Source organism: Acanthochromis polyacanthus, chromosome 20, assembly GCF_021347895.1.
Source record: "Acanthochromis polyacanthus isolate Apoly-LR-REF ecotype Palm Island chromosome 20, KAUST_Apoly_ChrSc, whole genome shotgun sequence".
Taxonomy (NCBI): Eukaryota; Metazoa; Chordata; class Actinopteri; family Pomacentridae; genus Acanthochromis; species Acanthochromis polyacanthus.
This window is the reverse complement of record NC_067132.1, coordinates 27078139-27102486: the sequence shown is the minus strand read 5'-3', so window position 1 is coordinate 27102486 and position 24348 is coordinate 27078139. Positions and strand designations below refer to the sequence as shown.

Below are 24348 nucleotides of genomic sequence, written 5' to 3'. Positions count from 1 at the left end.
TGATTCAAACACTGAAAACACTTTTTCTCACAATATTACTGCCTACCAACCCAAGCTAAGAACTGCACCCATAAGCAGCCTAGTTACTAATTTGTCGGCAGCAGAGCCAACGTTCAAACCTCAGGCATCTATATGTACAATATATACACACAAAAGACATATCTCCCCTCATGCAGCCCTTTGAAGAAGTCTTTTCCACCCATACACTAAACACAACTAAAGATAAATTAATTCGAGGCACACAAGCCTTCTATCAAAGTACAATTCATTTGTAATGCAATCAAAGAGTGGTACCAGACTCTCTCATGTTAAATGAGCAGACTGTCACTGGAAAACATTTATCTCATTAAATGTGATCATCCCATCACAGTGGAGGCAAATGAGAAGTGATGGCGGATATGAAATCCATTCTGACTCGCGGAGGGCTGTTTGAGCAAGCACCATTGCACTCCTGCAGCCGTTCCATCTCAATCTATCTGGGCAGAAAGTGTGTGTGCTGTGGGACATTAGCCACCGTTGACTGTGTGCAGCAGATGAGGAAGGTGTTGTAAGCCCAGCGATGATAGCTCCCTACTTGGGTCATTTCGGTCCCAGTAGCGGCGAACTGCTGACAGCCTCGGCTTCGTCCACACACACACACACACACACACACACACACAACGAGCAATGTCATGGTATTAACACCTCACTGGATAGAAGTGTGATGCAGACAGACAGGTAGCACACACCACAGAGGCCTGTATGTGAGCAGTTATGTCCAAATGATTGTTTGTCTTTTGTCCGTTTGTCTCTCATGGCAGAAGAAGGAATTGAATGTGAAAAGAGGGAGGGAAAGATCCATTAACTTCCCCCCTGAGAGACTAAGAACTCAAATGGGCGTCCCTGCCATGAAAGGGCCACAGCTTGTCAGCCACCGGCGGGCCTCGCAGCGAGTCAGTGTTTCCTTTTTGGCACTCATAATGGCAGGTCGTGATTATGCAAACGACAAAAAGGCCGATCACTGATCGATATGTGGAAGTCCACGCACACAAACGCAACCCAGTGCACCGAGTCAGTCAAGCGCGCACAGAGCCTTGAGCGAATCTTAATGCGTCCTTCCCCTTTTTAACTATGTATAGGCTACAACACATTGATTTCTAATGTATCAGGTTATGACAGCTCTTCAATATTGCTGGAGGCAGCCGTGGGGCTTACTCCGAGAGCACACAGCTTGAGGCTGCGGACCTGACAGGGGAGAGCTGGCATTACGGAGGAGGCTGTTGTTGTCCTGACTACTGTCACTGCGACTCACAGCAGAGCCGGGCTGCTCGCTGCAGAGATATGACTCAGGCCAGTGTGTGTGTTACCTTAGCTGACTCCTGAGCCCCTGTTTCCACCTGAACTATCCCTGCAGAGGTGGATTGGGCACAATAATGAGGGAAGCGCTGCCTCCCTGGATCCGTGCACATAACAAGCTCCTGCACAGAATGTTTACTTTTTTATCGGCCTATCTTACCTGCATTCTGTCTAAAAGAACTGCAAGGATTTACACAACGTCACCCATCTTGTTAGTTATCAGCTATGCCAGCCTTTAAATAATGCTGGAATTCAGAGCTGGCGTGTGCAGTAAGCTGTCGTGACTGTCCCTTACCTGAAGGAGGCAGCGCTCCTTGAAGATGTAGCCGATGAGCTTATCCAGGTGCATCAGACACTGGTGGTAGCGGATGTGATGGGTGAGGACTGGGAGCATCATGGCGTGCTGTGGAGGACAGGGAGAGAATTGGCGAGAGCGGGTGGAAAAAAAAAACAATTGGAAATTTTCAAGAAACAGCGAGAGGCAGAGAACGAACATCACGCCTTATATGAGAGAAGAGTGGAGAGAACATGTTTTCAGAGAAAGTGTGATGAAGAGATTGCGAGAGAGAATGGGGAGAGGGTTGATGGAGGGAACAGAGAGGGAGAAATCAATCAGCCAGTCATTATTTATTAAGTGGTGCTCTGCAACAGAGAGATGAAATAATCAAAAACCCAATTGCTGCAGTGTGAGAGGGAATGACTGGGAGAAGGGGGGAAATTCACATTTGGACAGGACAGTCAAATCGAAGCCCATTCTGACATGTTGACACACTTACATTGGAACAAACACTGACAGCCCCCCTCTGACCCCCCGTATAATAAAAGAAGAAGTTTGAGTGCAACAAAGTGAAAGAAAAGTGAAGGCTGCGAGGGAATGTGACACGGAAAGAGGAAACAGTCAGCGGTCAGCGAATGGGTCTGACAGCCTGCAGAGCCATTCTACAGAATCATTAGTGGAGGCTTATCAAGTTCAGAGTGGCGGATTCACGGTGCACAAAAGTGTGAATACTGCATGCTCCCAGTGCTCCTGTAACGCTCCCCGAAAGTTCAGCTCTGCACACATGCCATGCACGATTTGAGATGTTTGGTAACTCTGCTGAACTTTATCAAAGCGGCGACTCTTCAGCCATTCACAGAAGGCAAAATCTAGCGGGTGGAGGGCGAAGAGGATTGTGTTATTGTGGCCGAAAACCTGCACATAATCAAGCAATGCCCTTAGGCGTACAGCACGTTGGAGCAGGCACTGTTTCACCACAGTTCAGGTAGTTTGCACCGAATGTTCTCTCATGTTGTGCTACAAGAGAACTCGGTCTTGACATTCCGAGATCTAATTCACAGTGCGCAAACATGTGAATGTTAAGGAAAACAACATGCTCTTGGTGCTACAATTCTGCAAATCATTCAGCGGATGCTTTTATCCAAAGCGACGTACATTTCAGAGTAGATCCAACACAAGCAAGGATCTAGTCGGGAGAAAACAACCTGGATAAAAGCCATAAAACAAGCTCAAGTGTGATAATAGGACCTTGGTGGCTACAGGCAGTACGGGTCTGAAGAGTTGGGTCTTTTTAGTCTTTTCTTAAAGACTGAGAGGGATGGCTTGGTGTTTGTTGAAAACTAGACGTGCTGCTGCATTCTGGATCATCTGCAGAGGTTTGACTGAGCATACGGGGAGACCTGCCAGTACGGAGTTGCAATAGTCGATGCGTGATGTTACGAGAGCCTGGACCGGTAGTTTTGCTGGATGTTCGGACAGGAAGAGTGTGATCTTTCTGATGGTGTACAGGACAAATCGACACGACCAAATAAGAGAATCTACATGAGCCTTGGAGGTTCATTGGTCGTCCAGATCCGGTCTTGGAAATTGCAGCTCGATCGCTTAGAAAACTGGGTCAATATATAATTGAAGGACTTTTGAAGTTTATGGGATATATCTTGCCTACATTTTGATTAAAAGTTAAAAAAAAGAAGTTTTTTTATGTTTATTATGATCATGTCTTTACAAATTCCATAATTATTTATCATGGAAACAACCACGTAATAATAAAAAAATGACTGGATTTCACTAAAATGTCAACTAAATAAACGTCTGAATTTAGTAACAACCACCTTCTAATTAGCTAAACAATAATAAAATGAACTTATTTACAGTTCTTTTGAGTGTGTTCTTTTTAAGTTGAGATAATCATGACAGATATTTCTTTTTTAGCAATCAAATTTTACATGGAAAATAATTTGTGTCCGTGAAATCACTTTCAAGTAAGTTAACAATTATAAAAACACCTCTCAAGGAAGTGTTTTAATTAAGAATCACATGACCTGCTTCACGTCATTTCCTCTAAAAGAAAAGACTGGCAAGACTCCAAGGTTTTGAGTTATTTAATATAAAGTAGTGTGTGAGTCAAGTGTGGATTCATCACATGTCAGCAGGTTTAATACAATATCTGTGTAAATAACTTTCAATTTCAATTTTACTCAATTTTATATATAATATTTAGAAGAATCTTTCTTTAAAAATACCATGTGGTGTTTGGTTATATGTTGATTTTAGACCTGAGAACAGCAAAAATGTCAACTATGCTACAAAAAATCCCACATTATATATTGACCCAACGACTGTTTCTTCTCTTAATGGTAGCCGAAGACCCACCTCTCATCATATTCAATACTGGACCATCATTACAGCTGACTGCCACAGAATGTGATGTTTTCTTCTCTGCTCTAATCTGCGGTCCACGGTGAAATCGCCAATGCACATCTATCAGTTGTCACTAAATGTGTAACATCGGTATTACTGCTGACAGCGCTGTGCCAGATTCACATTTGGACAGGACAGTCAAAGTGAAGCCCATTCTGACATGTTTACATGGTAACAAACACCGACAGCCCCCTCTGACCGTCCGTATAATAAAAGAAAAAGTTTTGAGTGCAACAAAGTGAAAGTAAAGCGAAGGCTGCGAGTATGCACGGCAGCGAGGGAGTGTGACACGGAAAGTCAAAGCAGAAAACAGTCAGCGGTCAGCGAATGAGTTTGACAGTCTGCAGAGCCAATCTACAGAATCATTAGTGGGGGCTTATCAAGTTCGGAGTGGCTGAGAAAGTGTAGCAAAGGCTGGTGTACACACATTAACCCCGTGCCACCACATGAGAGAGGAGGGAGCCATGCATGTTTTAATTAGTGCTGCTGGGGAGGGTGAGCCCGAGGCCCGGCGGCTACAAGCAGTGCTGCCACGTAGCCCGAGGGCCATCACAGGGGCTGCGGTGACACAGTCCCCAGGCCTTGTTAAGCACCCAATTAAACAAAGCCGGGCCCTGGTCGTGTCTACAGCTCCTGACCTGTTCTGATGACTGCCTGAGTGACTGAGTATGTGTGCAGAAAGGCGGGGTGCAGGAGCTTGTTAGAGTTGATACTTCAGTAATTAAAAGGTGGGAAATTTCTAATTTACTGTCACAGATGACGTTTGGGTATTTTGGACGCCGTCCAACCGGCCGACCAGCAGCCTGACTTTTATTTTCCCTTGGCAAAACTAATACAGGCACAAATTCTCTGCTGCACTTTAACTCCCTTTATCATCTTTTTATGAACTGCAATGTCACATAATAAAAAACCCCAATTTCTTCTCCGGATTTAATTACATCGATTTGCTTCTTTAGGAATAGAAAGAAACGATCCTTTTATTTACACGTAATTGTGATGCACAGACTCAAAATCATTTCAGGAGATTTCATTCAGCAACACACACTCAGAAGTATGAACTAACTGAATGGTGTGTTTTTCAAAGGCATATTATCTTTAAAAAACAGAAAATTATACCGTTTATCAGAGTCAGAAACTGTAAAAGTAGAAGGAAATATCTGATTACCAACTTCCAAAACTTTAATTGAACTAATCATGTGGCAGGAAAAAGAATCAAATCTAAGCTTTAAGTCGCGATATCTCATAAAAATCACTTTACTGTGCTGATTTCATTTGAAAATTTAGTCAAAAAAGCCCTTAGTGACTCACACAGTATAAATCAAGGATTAGTCGACTGAACTGCAGGCTGTGTACAGGGAGAGATTGAGAGGAAAATAGAACATATGTTATCAATAAAATAAATGCAGAATGGCTCAGACAGAGGAGCAAGTTGTTGGGAGATACATTCAGCATGGTGAAACATCTTTCTAGAGTCGACACGCAAAGTTCTGAAAATTTCCTTGTTTGTAGAGGTTGCAAAAATTTAAACAAGATATCTAGAGCAAGTAGAACCACCGTTTTTTCCAGTAATAGTAGTGAGTGAGATCTCTCAAAAATATTGCACATGTTGATGCCAGTTTTCTTCAAGCTGCTTCGAATTTTAAGGTAAATTCAATTAAAATTTTTCTATTTTTGTATAATTTGCTTCATTATAACTGTCATACTGCGGAGAAGACATATTGGAGTTCTTTCTCCATCTATCCATTGTTGTGCTGTTAAGTTAGAGGTGATAGAGGTTATGTTGCAGTGAAAAATGAACCCACAGTGAGTAAAAATGTGATGGGAGCAAGAAAAAACGCCCAGAAGCTTTAAGCTCAGAGGGATAAACCAGTTCGTGCTTGCAGACGACATTGAATCTTTCTGCATTCTGCCACTAACTATTAAACAGTTGTATTTCTACTTCTTGCTCGGTTATGTGATAAGCAAGTAGGCGGATTAATGTATATACTGAGCAATAATAAATAAATAAATGTAGCGGATTGTTGCGGCGAATAAAGAACCACCCACATTCATTTTCTCTGTCGTAGAGGAGAAAACAAACTGCCTCTTCTTTTTGAAATGTTTTTGACAGACTGATGGCCTTAACATGGATGTGATCGGGGACACAAAAATGCAAGAGGACAAAGCAGGGAAATGGCACTGAATCAAAAAAATAAACACAGAAATAAAAATAAAACCGCAATGAATAAATAAGTCCCGTCCCTGCCTCCATCCAATATGTAGCCTGGTCCTTGACGGAGCCTTTCAAGTGAAACAACCTTCGTGGAGCCGAGTAACAAGGGGGCTGATTTGTGTTTCCGAAAAAAAAAAGTGTCTGCTTTTGGAAACCAAGAAAGCGTGGGTCAGTTTTGCCGTTATCTCTCGTCTGTGTCACACGTTGCGTCGAGTGTACCGCCGAAACTGGAAATTATTCATGAAGCAATTAGTCGTAGCAGTACAGCTTGAAGCAAATATAATTGGACAGCAATTATGGATCGGCTCCTTCTTCGCTAGACCTTGCTGTAAGAGAGGTTTGGCTCGGAAGGCTCGAACTTTCTGTCACTCCTCTCCAAATGCGAGCATCAGCTGTAGGCGATCTTCTACGGGGATCGGGGATGCGCTCAGAGAAGAAGACGTACAACCTTGATGCCAATTATCTTCTGAGTAAGAGGCGAGGAACGGTGGACTGGACAATAAATATGAGTGTAGTGAAATATCTATCTCATTACACTGACCGACTCGTGAACACATGCAGCTCCGTATGTTCCAGTGGGCACAGCATGGCGCTAACACATTCAGGGTTACGGTTCAAGTCTCATTAGGGTTGCCCATTCTAAATTGCATGCACACATGGAAGTGGAAGTTGAACATGCCGACCCACTTCCCTGACTTCAAGATAAACCTGAAGATAAAAATAAAATTCCAACCTGATTTTTTTTTTCTTTTTTTTTTGCTAAAAAGTACATGAAACACGGAGTGCTGGTGAGGTCGTCTATAAATAAAGTAAGTCCAAATCAACTGCGGGAGTCCACTTTACTTACACTGATTTTGACACTTGAATGGAGAAGTGACGCAACGTGTGGAAAGATGAGAAGTTTCTGATTGTGGCTGTGCAGTGGGAACATTCGCTGCTGCTATGTTCATGTGTGAAAATCTAAAGCACACCTAGTTCTACAAATCTTGTAAATGTTGTAGGTCTGGGCATCATTTCCATTGGTGGCTGCATCCACTATGTTGACAGACAGAATATATAGAATGTCTATAAAAAGTATCCACCCAAATTAGAAGTTTCCCCACATTATTGCTTTTCAGAATTGAATCATGACTGGTTTCATTTGGCGTATTTGAAAAGATTTTACCCAAAAAGACTCAATAATGTCAAAGTGACTGCATAAGTCTTTACCCCTTTAAAGTGACAACATAGGTGCAGCCAATTGGTGCTAGTGGTCACATGTTTAGTGAAATAAATCATCTAAGTGCAGTTAGTTCTTCACAAGTCAATATTTAATGGGACAGTGGCAAAGAGAAAGTCATAAAATTTCCACTAGAGTTGGTCAGAAGGCACGTACGAGACTCTGAAGTCAACTGGAAGAAGCTTCTTTGGTCTTATGAGGCCAAAATTGAACTGTTTTGGCCACCCGACTAGATTTAGTGGACAATAAACACTGCACATTATCATAAATGCACGATCCCAGATGTCAAGCGTGGCATGGCGGTGGCAGCATCATGACATTAAGCATGGTGGTGGCAGCATCATAATGTGGGTTTGCTTCTCGGCAACAAGAATTAGAGGGTAAAATGAACGCAGCAAAGTACTGGGAAATCCTGGAGAACAACCTGATGCAGTCTGTATACGAACGGCAACTTGGGAAAAGATTTGTTCTTCAGCAAAATAATGAGTCGAAGCTACCTAATTATAAGCCGCCCTACACTGACTGTCAATCAGTCCTTAAACTGATTTTAAACCAGGGCTGCACAATATCTGACATTGTGATGTTTTGTTCATCTGAGATATATATTGTTAGATGAGAGACAACTTGACTAATTGCACTATAAAGAATTAATTTTTCTCGATTGATTGGGGTGATTGTCTTAAGAGGGCCTCAAACATAATACGTCATTTTAAAAAGCTGAAAAATTAACTTTCATTGTAAAGATTTTTTTAAGTGCAAACCTTTTCATATGCTGCAGAACTGGCTCAGTTTATTGCGCATTTGTGGACCCTGCATGTCCACAAATTCTTTGCCTTTTGATACACAGAAAAGAAAAGAAAATCTGTGCATTCACAAACCCTTAAAGAATGTTCTATCAGACTTCTCATATAGATTTACAATGAACTAATGAAAACCATGCATGTTTTTGTTTAATTTCTTCATGACATGTTTGAGTCACTTCACCTTTCTTCTTTTCTTGCATTTCTTGATGTGTGGCTTTTGCACACATTGCAAAGTCAAAGCTAAAACAAAATATTGTTCAGTCCCATTTCTAACATTTTACTGAGTTCCAAAGCTATTCATGATCTTGCTCTTTAGACTGCGGCGACTCTGACCCCACAGATACAAGAGGATGACCTAAAGTCCTCACATTCTGTGTCAAAAGGCGACATTTGCCATCAAAAGGACTTAACCTTTTCAATAGATAAGCTTTTAAGACCGATTATTAATCAGTCCATCATTCTGGGCAATTTATGAACAAAAATGTTGATCGCCGTATGGTTCCAGCTTCAGAAATGGGAGGATTTGTGCCTTTATTCTCTGCATGGCATCGCTGCAAATTGAATTTCTTTTGGTTTTGACTGGCTTTACTTTGGCCTGTGAACTCGAGATGGCTTTTAGAGCTAATTTTTCTAAAAACTAAACAGATAACCAAAATTCATGTAAATGTCAGTGAGTGCACCGAAACGTGTACAGATGTGAGTGTGGGCACGACGTACTGCGGCGTGTATGCATATGCGTGCTTACAGTTGGCGTTTTACCTGACAGACGTCGGAGCGGATGCCGGTCTTCCAGAAGCCCTGACTGCTGAGCTCCACTGTCACCTCACGGCGCATGGTGTTCTTCTGACGGATCTTCTGAAGAGCTTCCTGCCAAACAACCAACCAGTCAATTATTGATCTGCTGGAGCACAGCCTACAGGGACAGCTTCCCGTCCTCAAAAACCGCACCCCGCCCACTCCTGCTCTCCAAACACATGGGCTAGCACATGCAATAATCTGAAACCTCCGTGGCATGACACTTAGACAGTAGAGCTGTGGACAGCAGCAGCAGCAACAGGGGAGGTGACAGCTCTGCCGGTTCCGGCTAATTGAGGCACTGCAACGGGTCAGCAAGGCAGTGGGGAACGGTGGCGATGGTGGTGGTGGTGGTGTTGGGTGTCGGAAGGCTGATGCCGAGGCTTCAGTCGCATCCACTAAGAGCTGAGGCACCTGCCTGCCCATTAGGACTACCACACCAGAGCCTGGAGGTACCTCCATCAGCAGCAGCAGGAATCATTACAGACACACAAACACATCAGCCCTACAGCAAATAACAGAGACTCAGCAGAGGAAGGAAAAGGAGGAGGAGGGGGGGTTAGAGGCTGAGATAAGAGGGTCCTACAAATAACAACCAAGATGGAAGATGTATTGACAGACTGCACCTCCTAAATGTGTGCGCGCATGCATGTGTTTCATTCAGCCGAGACGCTATCGACTCTGTCTGAGTTCGCCGTGATCTGCCTAAAATGGAACGCCAGGAATTTTTGACTCGCAGAGGAAATAAGAACAACAAAGGCATGAATAAATAATGCCATCCTACTTTGAACTGTGCATCAAAGTGAACACGCTCGCCCACGCGCAACTCGCGCACGCACCACCACACACACGCAGCGGAAATCTTTCCACGGACAGCCAGCCACTGTATATGGAAAGCAGTAATCACAGAGAAGTGCGAATGATATGTAAATACTTTATTTTGCAGGGGCTTTCTACGGGGGTCAGGGAATGGACGGGAGTGCAGAAAGTAAATAATTAACCAGGGAGGGGAGGTAGAGAGACTAACTTTCTGCTGGTCAAACAGACGAGTTGCGGCACATTTGACTTTTAGCATCACATCCTTCTGCTGAGAGGAGTGTTTGTGTTTTGGATCAGGCTGAGGTCAAACACCAAAGACAGCGCCTGAAATTCAATGACTGCGGAAGGCAAGTGCACATCTGTTGCATGTGTGCTCCGTTTGCTTGCTTGTGCAGGTTCATTGCAGGGCCTTTAGATTATTTTTAGCAAATTGAGAACGCAACGCAAAGCTTAAAGATTTAAGACACTGCAGTTTTAGGTTGTGCTGCATAAGATTTCTCAAAACGGATGGCGAGATTTATTCAAAATCTGCATTTGTGGTTTCCAGAGGACATATATCGAATTGAAATATTGATTTATGCAACCTCCCTGAACCTTCCTCTCTGGCTACTCTCAGGCCAAAATGTTGTAGGTTTTAGAAGGAATTCACATTGTTGTTGCAAAAACTAGCATTAAAACACATTTAAATAATACAATGAACTATACATTTTAGACTTTAACAGGTGACTTGTTTTGAAATGTGTGCCTTCAGGGCAAACCCTTTCATTTTGAGCAAGACAGAACACATTCCTGCTCTATTTTGGCATTTATCTTTCTTATCGTGTTGAATTTTCAAGCCAATATTTCTTCCTTCACCCAACATACAAGCGTCTTCGAATCGTCGCTGGTCGTAAGCTTGTATTTGTTGACCAAATAAACCAAAGTTCTTTTAGAAAGTTCTCTCTGAAGACTGGGCAGGCGGTGATCCTTATGAACACATCCCAGTCAACACTGTAATGTACTGAGGAAAAAGTGTGTGAAGGTCTTATGTGGCCCAGCCGAAGCCCAGACTCTAAAAAAAAAAAAAATCTGTGGAATGAGCTGGAGATAGCTTTTCAAAGATGCTCTTCATGCAGCTCCACTGAGCTCGGCCAAATCTGCAAAGAAGAATCAGAGCAAATCCCCAAATCCACACATGCTGAGCTGATAAAAAAGAAGCCGAATTCACTGTCGAAGTACAGACTCAGGGCTGAATACTTATTCAAATTAGAGATATGACATAATAAAGGAAGTTCCTCTTCAATACAGGGACAAAAACAAGTCTGCACCTTGTCATTACGGGTTATAACATGCAGAATTTTAACCGAAACACCATTTTCTTTACAGTGAAAACCCCCATTAAAATAGTTAAAGGAGTCGAGCATCCACAGATGAGAACATCTGTGCGTTTACTTGAGGCCAAGTTAACTGTTTGGCTAAAGTCAACCTCAGGCTACAGGAGTTTCTGGTCCATTTACCACCATCTGAGGTGAAATCTGCTCTGGGATCTTGGACTGAACCTGATGTTCGGCCAGAATTATCTGCTAGTGTGAGGAGTTTACAGATCCAGTCAGAAACCTCCCGAACTGCTCGCGGACTCCTCAGGGCCACCCAGAAAATCTCAACCACATTTAAAAGTTAGAAACTAAAATACAGAGCAGCGACTGCGTTTTTATTAACATTACAGGAAGTTGTTCCACCACAGTCTCCACTCTGTTTACATCCATTTCCCCGCAAGATCAAGCGAGGCGGTGGGCTGCTCCTGATAATCTTAATGTCCTGTCCTGTTTGATGCAACTTTTTTTTTCCAGTCTTGCAGTGATTGGAAAAAGTAACTACAATTTGGCGTCCTCAGTTCATCTGAGAAGACAAGTGAGTCACATGACAAAAATCTGTGGCTCGCTCGGAACTGCAGGCAGTGTTTAGAAAAAAAAAGAGGAAAAAAAAAATCAGCATGGCTCAAAAATGGTGTACAGAGGAGCAAACTGTATCTAGGAGTTAGGTTCTGAAAAGTGATAATCCTTAGCAATCTGCTTTGCTATTAGGGATGTCCCGATCCGATCACATGATCGGAAATCGGGCCCGATCACATGATTACAGACTCGATCGGGATCGGAAGTGACCTCCCGATTTGGACTCGGTTGGATATATATGTTTATTTTTTATTCAATTTCCTTTTTAAATGAGATGTATATAGATGAAAACAGGAATAGGCTCAAACCTGACAAGGTGGAAATGTTGGTTTTCATCAAGAAAAACATACATGTCCTTCAGTGAAACTCTAGACAAATATGTGCCATTCATAAGAGCACATTACTACTACTGGCCTTACGGTATTATAAAGTGGCTCTTTGTTAACTTTGTTCCCTATTGTTTACATGCCTTTGAGTTGAGCTGACCTGCTGTTTATTTTATAGAAGTTTATTATTTATTTATTTTTGCTGTTGTACCTAAGCCAAAAGGGAAATTTATTATTTATTTTTACTTTTGTACCTAAGCTAAAAGGGAAATTTGTTATTTTTACTTTTGTACCTAAGCTAAAAGGGAAATTTATTTATTTTCTGATTGTTATTTTTAGTCACAGAAATGTACTGTTCTAAGTGTTGTTTTGAATTGACGTTAAGAAAATATAAAAGGAAAACTTTTCATAAGTTTTTTTTGTTTTTTTTAATAGATAATATACATATTTTACTATATTAGAAAAGAATCGGATCGGGACTCGGAATCGGCAGATACTCAAAATGATAGGACTCGGACTCGGTGGCAAAAAAACCTGATCGGGACATCCCTATTTGCTATAAGCACATTTTTAAAGAGTCACACATTTACTATTCGGTGTCTAATACAAGTATTGGAGTAATAATGATGCGTTTAAACGTGTAAAGAAAATATAAAACATCTCTCTGTCACATTTGCAGTCAGATCTATATCTGTATAGATGGGTCACTGCAGGATTTCATTCTAATTAACCCAAAGAGGCACATTTTCTGAATAAGAAGTTGCCAACTTTACACCACTTGTCTGAGAAAGAAAGTGATTTAAACTGTGTTATTTATTATCCTCATATTCATAATACATTTGGGACATTTCAAAAGTCTGCACATTCTCAAAGAAATATGGCATGTTCGAGGCACATTTTTAAAGAGTCAGATGTTCCCTTTTCAGTCTTTTCTACACCTGGAGTGATAATGAGAAGTTTAGATAAGTACAGAAAATACGTCACAGAACAGTTCTCACATTTGCACTCAGATATGCCACACATTTGTGGCATGTCTTCAATTAGAAAAAGACCAAATTTACACCATTTGTGAGAAATTCTGACAAAAGGATCGAAGGATTTTCTATTCTCCGTGAACTAATCATGTTCCATTTCAAATACTAAGCTTTGCATTACAGCAAAATCCTTTTACTCTACATGTCTCATTCTTTTAAAGAAATGCCAAATAATCTACATGAGATGCCTCAACAAAATGTAGCTACAATTTAGTATCCTCAGCTTATCTTAGAAGACAGAAGTGAGTCACGCGACGAAAATCTGTCTGAACTGCAGGCAGTGTTCACAAAGAAAGAGAAAAAACAAAAGCAGCATGGCTCAAAAATGGTGTACAGAGACACAGATTGTTAGAAGATACATTCAGCATGGTGAAACATCTATTTGGAACTGATGTGGAAAACATGGAGTTTGTAGAAGTTGTAAAAAAGTAAGTAGTTGAATATCTGTAGTATGTCGAGTCACCATTTTTTCCATCAGAGGTGAAATGTGCTCTGGGATCTTGGACTGAACCTGATGTTCGGCCAGGATTATCTGCTAGTGTGAGGAGTTTACAGATCCAGTCTGAAACCTCCCAAACTGCCTGCAGACTCCTCAGGGACACCCAGAAAATCTCAGAAAGTTAGAAACTAAAATGTAGACGGCTGTGTTTTTCACAGAGAAGCAGCTGCATTTTTATTAACATTACAGGAAGTTGTTCCACCACAGTCTCCACTCTGTTTACATCTGTTTCCCCGTGAGATCCAGCGAGGCGGTGCGCTGCTCCTCACAATCTTACTGATTTCCTGTCGTGTTCGATGCAGCATTATTTTACAATCTCGTAGTGTGTGCATGTCTGAGATTAAAGAGAATATCTGTGAAGTTTCTTCAAATGTGTGTGATGCAACCAGAGTTTAAATTTTTAAACTCCTGTAGTTGCTACACGGTTTAAAGGTATCGCACAAAATCCTTGTAGGCAACACACACATGCTTAGCTTTCATAACGAATTTTCTCACACATTTGGAAAAGTTATTTGAAATGGCAGAATTGGGGAGAAAAGGTTTTTTTGCCATTTTTCTGTAGGTTCTGATGCAGTCAACATTTAAATGGCACACTTTATCAGCTGTTTACACTTCTTTTGTTTCTTTTCAATTTTTCTCTCATAGACGACCAATATTTTGTGTGTTTCAACTTTTTCTTTGCGATTTTTTTTACCTAGCTTTGCAAACAACTGTCTGGCTTTTTTTTTTCTGAAAATAGTTCACAACATTTCAAAAGTTCCTCACAAATTCTCGCAAAAACAACATGGAAACCCAGTGTGGGCAACACACAGATTTATCACACTTTCATAATGTATTTTTATGTATGTTTTGAACTACTGCATTACAAAAAGGTAACAAAAATGTTTTTTCTGCTCATCTGAGGTTGTTCGGATGCAATGAACATTTAGCTGTTTTCACATATCCAGTACCATCAATTTTTTTGTTTTTACACTTCCTTTCTCTACTCTGCAAAAATCATTTTAGTTCAGCTATTTTTGTGAATTTTAAAAGTTGCCTTTCCCGATTGAAATCCATAAACACTGCTCTCCATTTCCCTCTCGTAGCTGGACATAGTTTTATTTCTTTGTTCATCTCTAAAGCTTTGTAGCGGTTGGAAAACAACTGATTTTGTTTCTGTCTTCTTCCCCTTGGTGTATTACAGCGTATATTATAAAGTGGTCTTTACCGTCACCTTCTGGCGACACTATGCACCAAAGTTTATTCACTCGAAAGCAGTTAATGGTATTCAATTCAGTTTTTTAGAAGTTTGTTCCAAATTTCTTTGATAATTACAAAGAAACACAGCTTGGCTAACGGTATTGCACAGAATCTCTCTCAGCGGGAGATTTAAAATTGGGTGCAGAGGCGTGTTTCTTGTTGTGGAGGCCAGTTCTCACCGAGGTGCAAACCTCTGGTGTCCCTGGAGCTCTGTAGACTCCACACTGAGTACAGAGGAATCAAAGAGCCAGTCGGCAAAGCACAACTCGGCTGTGAACACCTCTGACAGGGCGATTCTTAATGGTGGAAAATGCCCATCAGACGAACAGACTCTTAGTCGTTCGCTGAAAGACCATTTACAGAGGAAGCCTCAGCGTTCCTTTCAGCATTGACTAAGCGGGGATGCCACACTGCCACTGCAGTGAAGAGACACTGACACGGCTAATGCTTCTGGTGGAGTCTGATGGACCCACAGTGTGAGTGTGCATGTGTTTGGGTTCACTAATTGCTCCGTTGCAGGTTGACAGTGGGATTGTCAGAGCCTGTTAGCCGGAGAGCTTCGCCGGGCTACCTGGGAAACAAGCTAATTGAGCTCTGGGTTCTTGCTCATTATTGGTTCAGAGTGTATCAAACTGTCCAAAGGAGGAGACTGGATCTGTAGCGCACTCAAAGCCTTGGAGAGAATAAACGCCGCAGCCGCTGTAGAGAAGATACAGTGCAGCAGAGCACTTGTTCTTGACTCCTTCAGGCCACACACAGCAGCGCTAGCCTGTGATTCCCTGTGGCTACATGGTCATTACTTCACCAAAACTAAACCTTTTCCATTCTCGCTCCCTGGTGGCGCTTTGACCTTCACTCAACTCCGGAGAGCCGTTACTGCCGTTTTATTCCGAGCTGTAAATTCATCTAAATTATGCATTAAAGGAGAGCTTCACATTTTTCATGTCTGTCATAAAACAACAGTCAGGTGCACAGACGATACCTTGACTTGTGTGACCGAGGCAGCAGAAGCATCACTGCCCTCAGATAAACTCATGTTTCGCCACAGAACATGGGATATGTAGCAGCAAGGGATCTTTTAATGGTCAGAAGGAACGACTACAGCTAGCAAGAACTGTTTTCAGAGCTGATACGAGGACATGACTATTGTTTGAAGATTAATCAGTTTAAGAAAAACATTGTCCATCCATCTGCACCAGAATAAAAGTAAAGTATTGAACTAAAGACAACAAGAAGTCAAAGAAAAAGATGCATTTCAGAGATTAACGAGAACCAGAAATGTGGAGATCTGGAGGAAAGGCTGTGAAAACGGCAACGGATAATGTAATCCATGGACCAGTTTCATGATAAATGATGGATATTTCTTAATAACAACAAGGAGTTTAACTGCTGCATGACGGCTGGACAACTGGGCTGTTTCTTCACAGTAAAGTTACACTCAAAACTAATTACTATAAATATGAAATCTTGCTTTTCACACAAAATTACATATTTTGTGAAACACAGCAGGTATACAGTTATATAACACGGTATTATGTGCAAATGAAACTGTCTCCAAAGTAAAGCCCTGGATGCAAAATTTAAATACTCCTCTGCTGTGCAAATATATTAAGTGCAAAAAAACACAACAGTGTCTTAACCCTCTGAAATCCAAAACTCACAGGTGGGCGGCAAATTATTTAAACTATGTTAGCAATTACTTTTATTATCTAGGAGTTAGGTTTTGAAAAGTCTAATAATCCTTAGAAAATTACAGCAATCTGCTTTGCTTAAAGCGCATTTTTAAAGAGTCAGACATTTACTATCCGGTGTCTAATACACCTACTGGAGTAATAATGATGAGTTTAAACATGTAAAGAAAATATAAAACATCTCTTTGTCACATTTGCAGTCTGACTTTTCTGCATAGATGTGTCACTGCAGGACTTCATTCTAATTAAACCAAAGAGGCACATTTTCTGATGAACGGGGAAAAAAAATGACAAATTTACACCACCTGTCAGAGAAAAAGTCATTTAAACTGTGTTATTATCCTCAAATTCAGTAAACATTTGGGACATTTTAAAAGTCTGATAATGTGCACATTATTATAGAAATATGCTGGAAGCACATTTTTAGTCAGACGTTCCCTTTTCCGGTGTTTTCTACACCTGTTAGAGTGATAATGAGGACTTTAAATGTGCGAGAACAGTTGGAGAAAAATGGCATTTTCACATTTGCGGCACGTTTTTAAATTAGAAAGACCAGATTTACACCATTTGTGAGAAACTGTAACGAAGACAATCGCAGGACTTTCTACTCTACTTGAATTAATCAGCTTCCATTACAAATACTAAGCTTTACACTACAGCAAAATCACTCTCAATGTTTCTTTTTTTCTTTAACAAAATGTCAAATAATCTGCACGAGACGCTATAAAATAAAACCTACAATTTGGTGTCCTCGGCTCATCTGAGAAGACAAGTGAGTCATGGGACAAAAATCTGTGGATTGCTCGGCTGAACTGCAGTCAGTGTTCACAAAAAAAGAAAAAAACAAACGCAGCATGGCTCAAAAATAGTGTACAGAGCAGCAAACTGTTAGACGATACATTCAGCATGGTGAAACATCTGTCTAGAATAGAGGCAAAAAAAAAAAGATCGACTTTGTAGAGGTTGTAAAAATGTAAGAAGTTAAATATCTACAGTATGTACAGACAAAATGTATGTGTTGTCCCAGGTTTGTTTCTTCGAAAAATTTAATTTTAAGCTAATTTAAAGTTATTTCTGGAGAGTTTTCTATTTAAAAACAGTCTCTGGGAGCTAACAGTTACAGATCATTTCTCCACCTTCCTGCCAAAAATGGCCCTTCTGCAATAAACATTTCCTGAGTTGTCGGCTGAACTGCGGGCATTGTTTCCACGACAACAGAAAGTGGATAAATACAAAAGTATCACAGTCTAAAATAGTCCATCAGTCCAACTTGAGGTCGTTTAAAACAATCTCTAAACGTTTTTGTGTGTGTGTTTTTTTTATGGCATTTTAACTGTTATCCTGCACAAAACACATTCCTGAACTCTCATTACTTCTATTAAATGTTGTTCTGTTTCCGCAGAGGTGCAGGATTTTACACTGCAGTGAAAAATGAGGCCACAGTGGGTAAAAATGTGACGAAAAAAGAAAAAAAAAACAGCCAGAAACTGCTTGAGGTTCACAGGGTTAACAACAACAACAAAAGAAAGAATCAACAAAACCCACATAATCGCGCTGTCTTTGTAACTTTTGTCGGTCTCACTTTTGTTTAGTGAAATAGCATCCTTGTTACTGTCAGGCAATAACTCCGACTACCAGCGGCGAGTTCCAGATAAGCGGCGTTTGAATCAGCGTGCACAGCAGGAATAATAGCAATGGTAATAGTTTTGTTTTTGAAATTAATGGCTGTGAATCTCTTATTTTCTGCAGAGTGTGCAAGTGCTCCAGTGTTTCGGCGGAACCTTTCATATCTGCAGGACACGAGCTTCCAAATCATTTAAACTGAATATTATGCTGCATCCACAAAGAAGGAGGCGCGGGGGCCACCTGACAGTATTAAAATACGAGAGCAGAGAGGAAACAAAACGGGATATATCAAAGTGCGCTTGCTTGCTTTTAACCCACCTCTCTCTGCGTCAGCTTCTGCTTGTCAATCTGCTTGACCTTGGGGCTGTTGGCCAGCAGGTGGCGTAGTTTCACGTAGCTCTTCCACAGCTTCTGGTACCTGCCAGACAGCAAATGAGAGAGGTGTCACGCTGACAGAAGTCTATCTCCTCCTCGCTTTCCTGCTCTGCAACAACACATCAATATTTCATCTGCAGCTTGCCTGATATTAAACATAATTTAACAGTTGCCCGCGGCCGTTATTGCATTAGCAGCTCACGTGTGTGAGGGCAGCGGATTCAGGAGGAGGTGTGTTTGAGACGTCCACGGGTTTAACTGGGAGCAGAGGATTCACGCTGACCGGCTTATTTTGAGAAGGAAAAAACATCTGAGCGGCTCAGACACGTGACTCGATCTCAGAACCTCCTCGCTTCCTGTAAAAACCGCATTGTCTTTTGCTCTCATTTGCATCTGAAAAGAGGCAGGGAGTTATGGGCAAGGTGACATGTAGCCGCCATACCAACCACCTCCCCTTTCTCTCTCTCTTTTCAATCAGACCTCCTGATTGATGCACTGAGGGCCGAGTGTGACCGTTCTGCTCCCATTCAGGAGACTTTCTCCTCATTTAGCCAGAGTTATTCAATTATGATTGGTGGGACGGCGGGGTTGGGGGATAGGACGGTGCAGGGAGAAGGGAAGGAAGCGAGGAAGGAAAGGAGTAAGTTAGGAGGAGGCGGGAGGGGGGAGGGGGTTGTGCCGAGGAACAGAAGAATTATAGAGCTTTAATAGCGGGGACTTCATTAGAGACTGAGACGAGGGAATGAGACGGCTTTACCGCCCCGATTATCAGCTCACCACCACCTCCGCACTGAGAGGACGGGAGGCAGAGAGAGGAAGGAGGAGAGAGGCGAGACAGCGAAAGAGAGAGAGTCTATCCAGCCTGGGAGGCCCCCTCGTCCCCAATCTGCTCCAATGACCTTTCCACAGATCCGCTGTGAGCTCTCGGGGCAGCACCGCCGAGCCTCTCGCCATTCCCTGCACATGCTTTCATTAGCATATGCTGCCTCTTTCTGTCTCTTCACCCAGCCCTCTTTCGGCATCTCTAGCCCTTTCTTTTTTCAGACGTGCAACACTTTGCCAGCTTCAAAGCGACTCTGGCATTCAAAGACGCTTCCATCAATCATGATAATACCATTATAAGGAGAGAGCTGCAGTATTTGGGATATCTGTCAAATGACACGCAACCTAGGAGCTGGAAACGAGGCAACTTTTGTGGGTGAGAAACTGAACAGCAGTTCCTCAAATGGCCACTTGGGGGCTGAATCCATCCCCATACATCCCCATGTTAAAATGTGCAACTTCAAAGCAGAAATAAACGTGCTGACAGCCTGCTACAAAAACAGTTTTGGTCTCGATAGCTCATTTACCCACTCATGACAACTGTAGAGGGTGTGAATGTGTGTATAAAATCACCTTCTTAAGATAACACAAAAAAGAAATTCTTGTGGCATTTATTGTTTAAATGCAATAAGAAGTACATAATAAAAAATAAGGCTAAAACAGAAAAGTAAGATGCAGTGTTGGCAATTATTCTGAGGCAGTTAAGTAATACTACACATGATAAAATGTTGAACGAAATATTGTAATCCTGAAGGAAGTTATTGCATCGCATATGAAATACATGCAGTGGTGAACAGAAAAGCAGCAAGATATTAGTATGATACATTTTTGATAATAAAAATAAGCTAATATAATACTAGAATAAAAAGTAAGAAGTAGTGCTAGTAATGATTCTGAGGTAGTAAAGTGTGATGCGATCATAAAATATTATATATACTTTAAGATGTATTAATGCTGAAAGTGTGGCTGCTTTTAGTGACAGGTAGGTGTCATTATTAGACAGTTTTAGCTCCACCTTTTTGCTAATTTTGGATTAGTCATGAGTTAAACATTCATTATACTTGCAGACACCACACACGCATAGTTGTAATTCTACTACTTTCCAAGTTTGCTTGGTAGGATCTGTTTCAAAAATACACAGTAGGCTGTATCTACGTATCCTGCCCTTGTAAGAATACCAGTTTTGAGCTGCACGCAAACACAAAATTTACATCACACTGATGCTAGCAGACCTTTGCATATTAATGAATGTGGAAAGTCTTAACATTCACCTTAAGATGGCGACAAACGGAGCCTCTATGTTGAGCTTTAAAACCCCACTGCAGAACAACTATGGCTCTTGTCTCAGATGATTTAAACATCTTTATACACAGTCGAAATTTACTACTGATATTCAACTTCGATTGCATTTTAACAACTATCTCAAACTGAAAGCTCACACCTTCTTAGGTCCCATCAACTCATTTCTCATTAGTGACACCGTTAATCGTTGCACAGAAAATAGAATTTTGCAGGCTTAAAGTAAAAAATGACTGATTAAATTCCTGTTTGCTCACATTTTGAATGTGCAGAATGGTTCGGAATACCAATTCTATAAACACTGTTGAGTTGACAACCATGCGAATGGATGTTTTGTGGTTTTAGTGAACATCAAAGTGGAAAAAATTTAATCAAAACCCATTTTTTTACACCAACAATTGCCGACTCCCATAATCTCAATGTTGTTTTAGGACTAAAAAAATAAGATTAAAAGGACATATTTAATATCTTTCCGTGGCATTTTAATTATTTGGTGATAACTAGTGTAATTTCTTAACTGAATTACGCTTCAACTGTTTTATTATAATCAGTATCTTATGTGTAATATGTCATATCTCTATATCTTTTCTATTGATTGTACTGCCTTCTATTAATCCTGAACAACTCATCAGATTTGTTTTATTCCACTCTTACGGTGTGAATTAGCGTCTAAATCGATTTCTACCGTGCTATGTTTTGTCAAGCAACTGTACAGCACTTGGAACCGCGTGCCATTTGTTTTAAAAGTGCCACATAAATAAAGTTTGACTGATTGATGATGTGTGTAACGGAGGGGAAATGGAGACAAAACTGCTCTCAGACACTATGATGTGAGTGTAACGAGTTACCGGGGCCCGGATGGGAAAAATGATGCATGGAAACGCCGCGGCAGTCGAGGAAAGTGGCCCAATTGGAGCTCGGTATGTAAATGATGTGCTCAGCTTCAGGCTCATGAGTGACAAGAGACTTTGCCACTCTGCTTCCATATGTCACTGAAGCATGAATGTGACAGCGCTCGATTCAAACTTGAGCCAGGTTGGGAGTGTTACGGTTATTCAATGAGACCGACATGGAAAACTGACAGCACATTCAAGAGTATGTCTGGAACAGGGCTTTTTTTTTTTCTTTTTTAAGTCTCCTCTGAATTCTGTTCTCACTCCTCTGCACACCTTTCCTCCTCCTTCTATATCACTCTGTTTCTCATCTGTTCTCGGCCACCTCTCTCTGCCCCGCTCCGTCCCTTTTCTTTACATTTCCTGACCCCTGACATGTCATCATTCCTGCCTCAGTGGTCGTGATCGAGCCGGAGGAGCTCGAGTGGCAGCCCTGAAACACGAGTGTGTCCAGTGGGCAGCGTGAAGGGAAGGAACACAACACAGCTTCTTCAGTCTCCCGAGTTAATATATGCTGCTGCTGTGTCCAAGGCTCCCTCTCTGTGGCATTGCTGCCGCCGCAATCAACACCGATTCCTGCCCTCGCTACACGCATCATTAGCAGTGGTAGGAAATCCTTTCGCGCTGGTCTCTTACTACTCGTTTCTGTATCGGCTAATGATGTCCCAAACCATCCATAAATTTGTCGTTGTCTGCCGCTTTGAGAAGTTTGACATGGCAGCAGGGTGCACGGGGATGAAAGAAGCTCGGCGGACAGACGGCTAAAATGTAGCGGCGGGGGAGAGCGGACATTAGTCAGAGGGAAGAAGCAAACTAGTTCTGCCTAAATGGATTTCCTAATGATCATCCTCTTGTTTGCGTCTTCATCATCGCCATTTTCCTCCTGCGCCTCCTTCCCGACTGTTGTAATTCATATCAGACATTTAGGAGAAAATCCACAGGTTTGCATTTCGACGTGTGCATCTGAGAGGCTCACATGATCTGCTTTATTGTTAATTATGCAGCGGCACTGTACAGCACGCATTACTATTCACGAGACATAAGCCGCCGCTGCTCCCACCGCAGAGGCACCCAGCGGAAACCCGGGGCCCGTGACGACGCATGTGAAAATGTCACGCCACTCTCGCTTCCTCATCCCTCTATTCCCCCTTTTCCATCTATCCATCTCCTCTCTGACACTCTCGTCCTCCCCGGCGTGCGGCACGAACTCTTTTGCCTCCACGGTGCGCCGGGGCGGCGAAAAAGGGGGAACAGAGGGAGAAGGTGCACGGCGGGTGGGGAGGACTGGTTGATATTTATACGTTCATGTGTGTCATCTTACTGGGGGTCTCCGGCGTAGCTGAGCTGAGCGGGGCGGATCCCGAAGTGAACGATGATGGGGAAGGTGATGACATCCGGGTTGAACTGCTCCCTGTCCAGTTGGTCGATTCGCACCGAGCTCGGTTTCTGTTGAGGGGAGAAAAAAAGAAAGCGGCCGAGTGAGCCACGCAGCAGCATAAACATTTATACACCCACAAGGCAGCCATCTTTCAGTCACTCGCCACCAGTGTGAGAAACAAGAAATAATCCACGCCATAAGGGTCATCTGTCACAGGAGTAGAACGACACGAGGCCCAGTTTGAGCTTGTAGCGGGAGCCCAGCGATGATAAAGTGGTGTCTGGGATGGCGAGCTAACTTCTGACGCTCTTATCAGGGAGAAGATTGACAAGCAACATGTCCTCAGCTGACTCCCAAATCACAGTTAGCCTGTCAGGCATTTTGCGAGATCAGAGGAAGGGGCTGTAGCATAAGGCGCGCTGATCTGCACAGCAGATGGCTCGAGGCTCGGGCTCACCTTGACATTAGCTGCGTTCGCTCGTCACGGCCTGCATACAAACTTTGATTCTGGAGCAAGAGGTCGCCAGCCAACTTTGATTTTGCCTTTAAAGCGACATAATCAGGTTTGATTGGCTTGATGATTGCTCTGTTTACAGTCCTGACAAACACATCGTAAATGCTAATTCAGATGCAGCAGGCCGTTTAGCATCCACAGCGTCTTTACCTTCGCTTTAATGCGCCAGAACTGATTGAGGGCTGATGACATTGGCGGCCTCGTGTGTGCGGACGACGCCACTGTGCGAAATAATCACTTGAGAGCGCCGCGTTTGATTGGCATCAAGTGCTTTCATTCAGAGTCATATGTGACCTTGACACGACTCAGCAGGTGAGGGGATCCTGGAGCACCAGCTACTGCACGTTTCTGACCTTCATACCGACAAGCACGCTCTTAAAATCACCAAGTTTCAGGTTTCTGATCACTTGATGGACGGAAAACGTGAAGGTTTTGATGTTGAACAAAATTCATAAATTCACATGTCGGACTTTGAAGATTTCAACTCATGATGGGTGTTTTTTTAATACATATATTCTTCACTATTTTATGACATTTCTGACATCGTTTGCAGACACTGGGAATGACAGTGATTTAATAAAACATTAAAGTCCCTTTTGGACATGCAATCCTTTCTGTTAATCTGAGGATATCGGTTTCATGTCTGAATGAGGACATTGGTCATTTTTTATTGAAATTCTAAAAGACAATCTTATTTCCGTATCACTTCTAACACCACACAAGTTAGAAATGTGTGTAGTCGCAATAACTGCACTCATTTTTCTACAGTCCAGCACCAATATTGGTCAAAAATCATCACAAAAAGCGAAAAAGACAGTTTTCTGCCAAAACAAATGCAAT

At 42.1% G+C, this 24348-nt stretch overlaps 1 protein-coding gene across 1 annotated transcript in view; it reads right to left on the bottom strand.

Moving 5' to 3' along the window:
* drosha (drosha ribonuclease III) overlaps positions 1 to 24348 on the bottom strand; it is a 143419-nt gene that overhangs the window by 94871 nt on the left and 24200 nt on the right. Inside the window, exons 14-17 of the mRNA XM_051940495.1 lie at positions 22938 to 23062; positions 18546 to 18645; positions 9027 to 9134; positions 1631 to 1738 (exon numbers count right to left, since the gene is read on the bottom strand). Coding sequence (XP_051796455.1) covers positions 1631 to 1738; positions 9027 to 9134; positions 18546 to 18645; positions 22938 to 23062 — 441 coding nt within the window. The remainder of the gene's footprint in view (positions 1 to 1630; positions 1739 to 9026; positions 9135 to 18545; positions 18646 to 22937; positions 23063 to 24348) is intronic.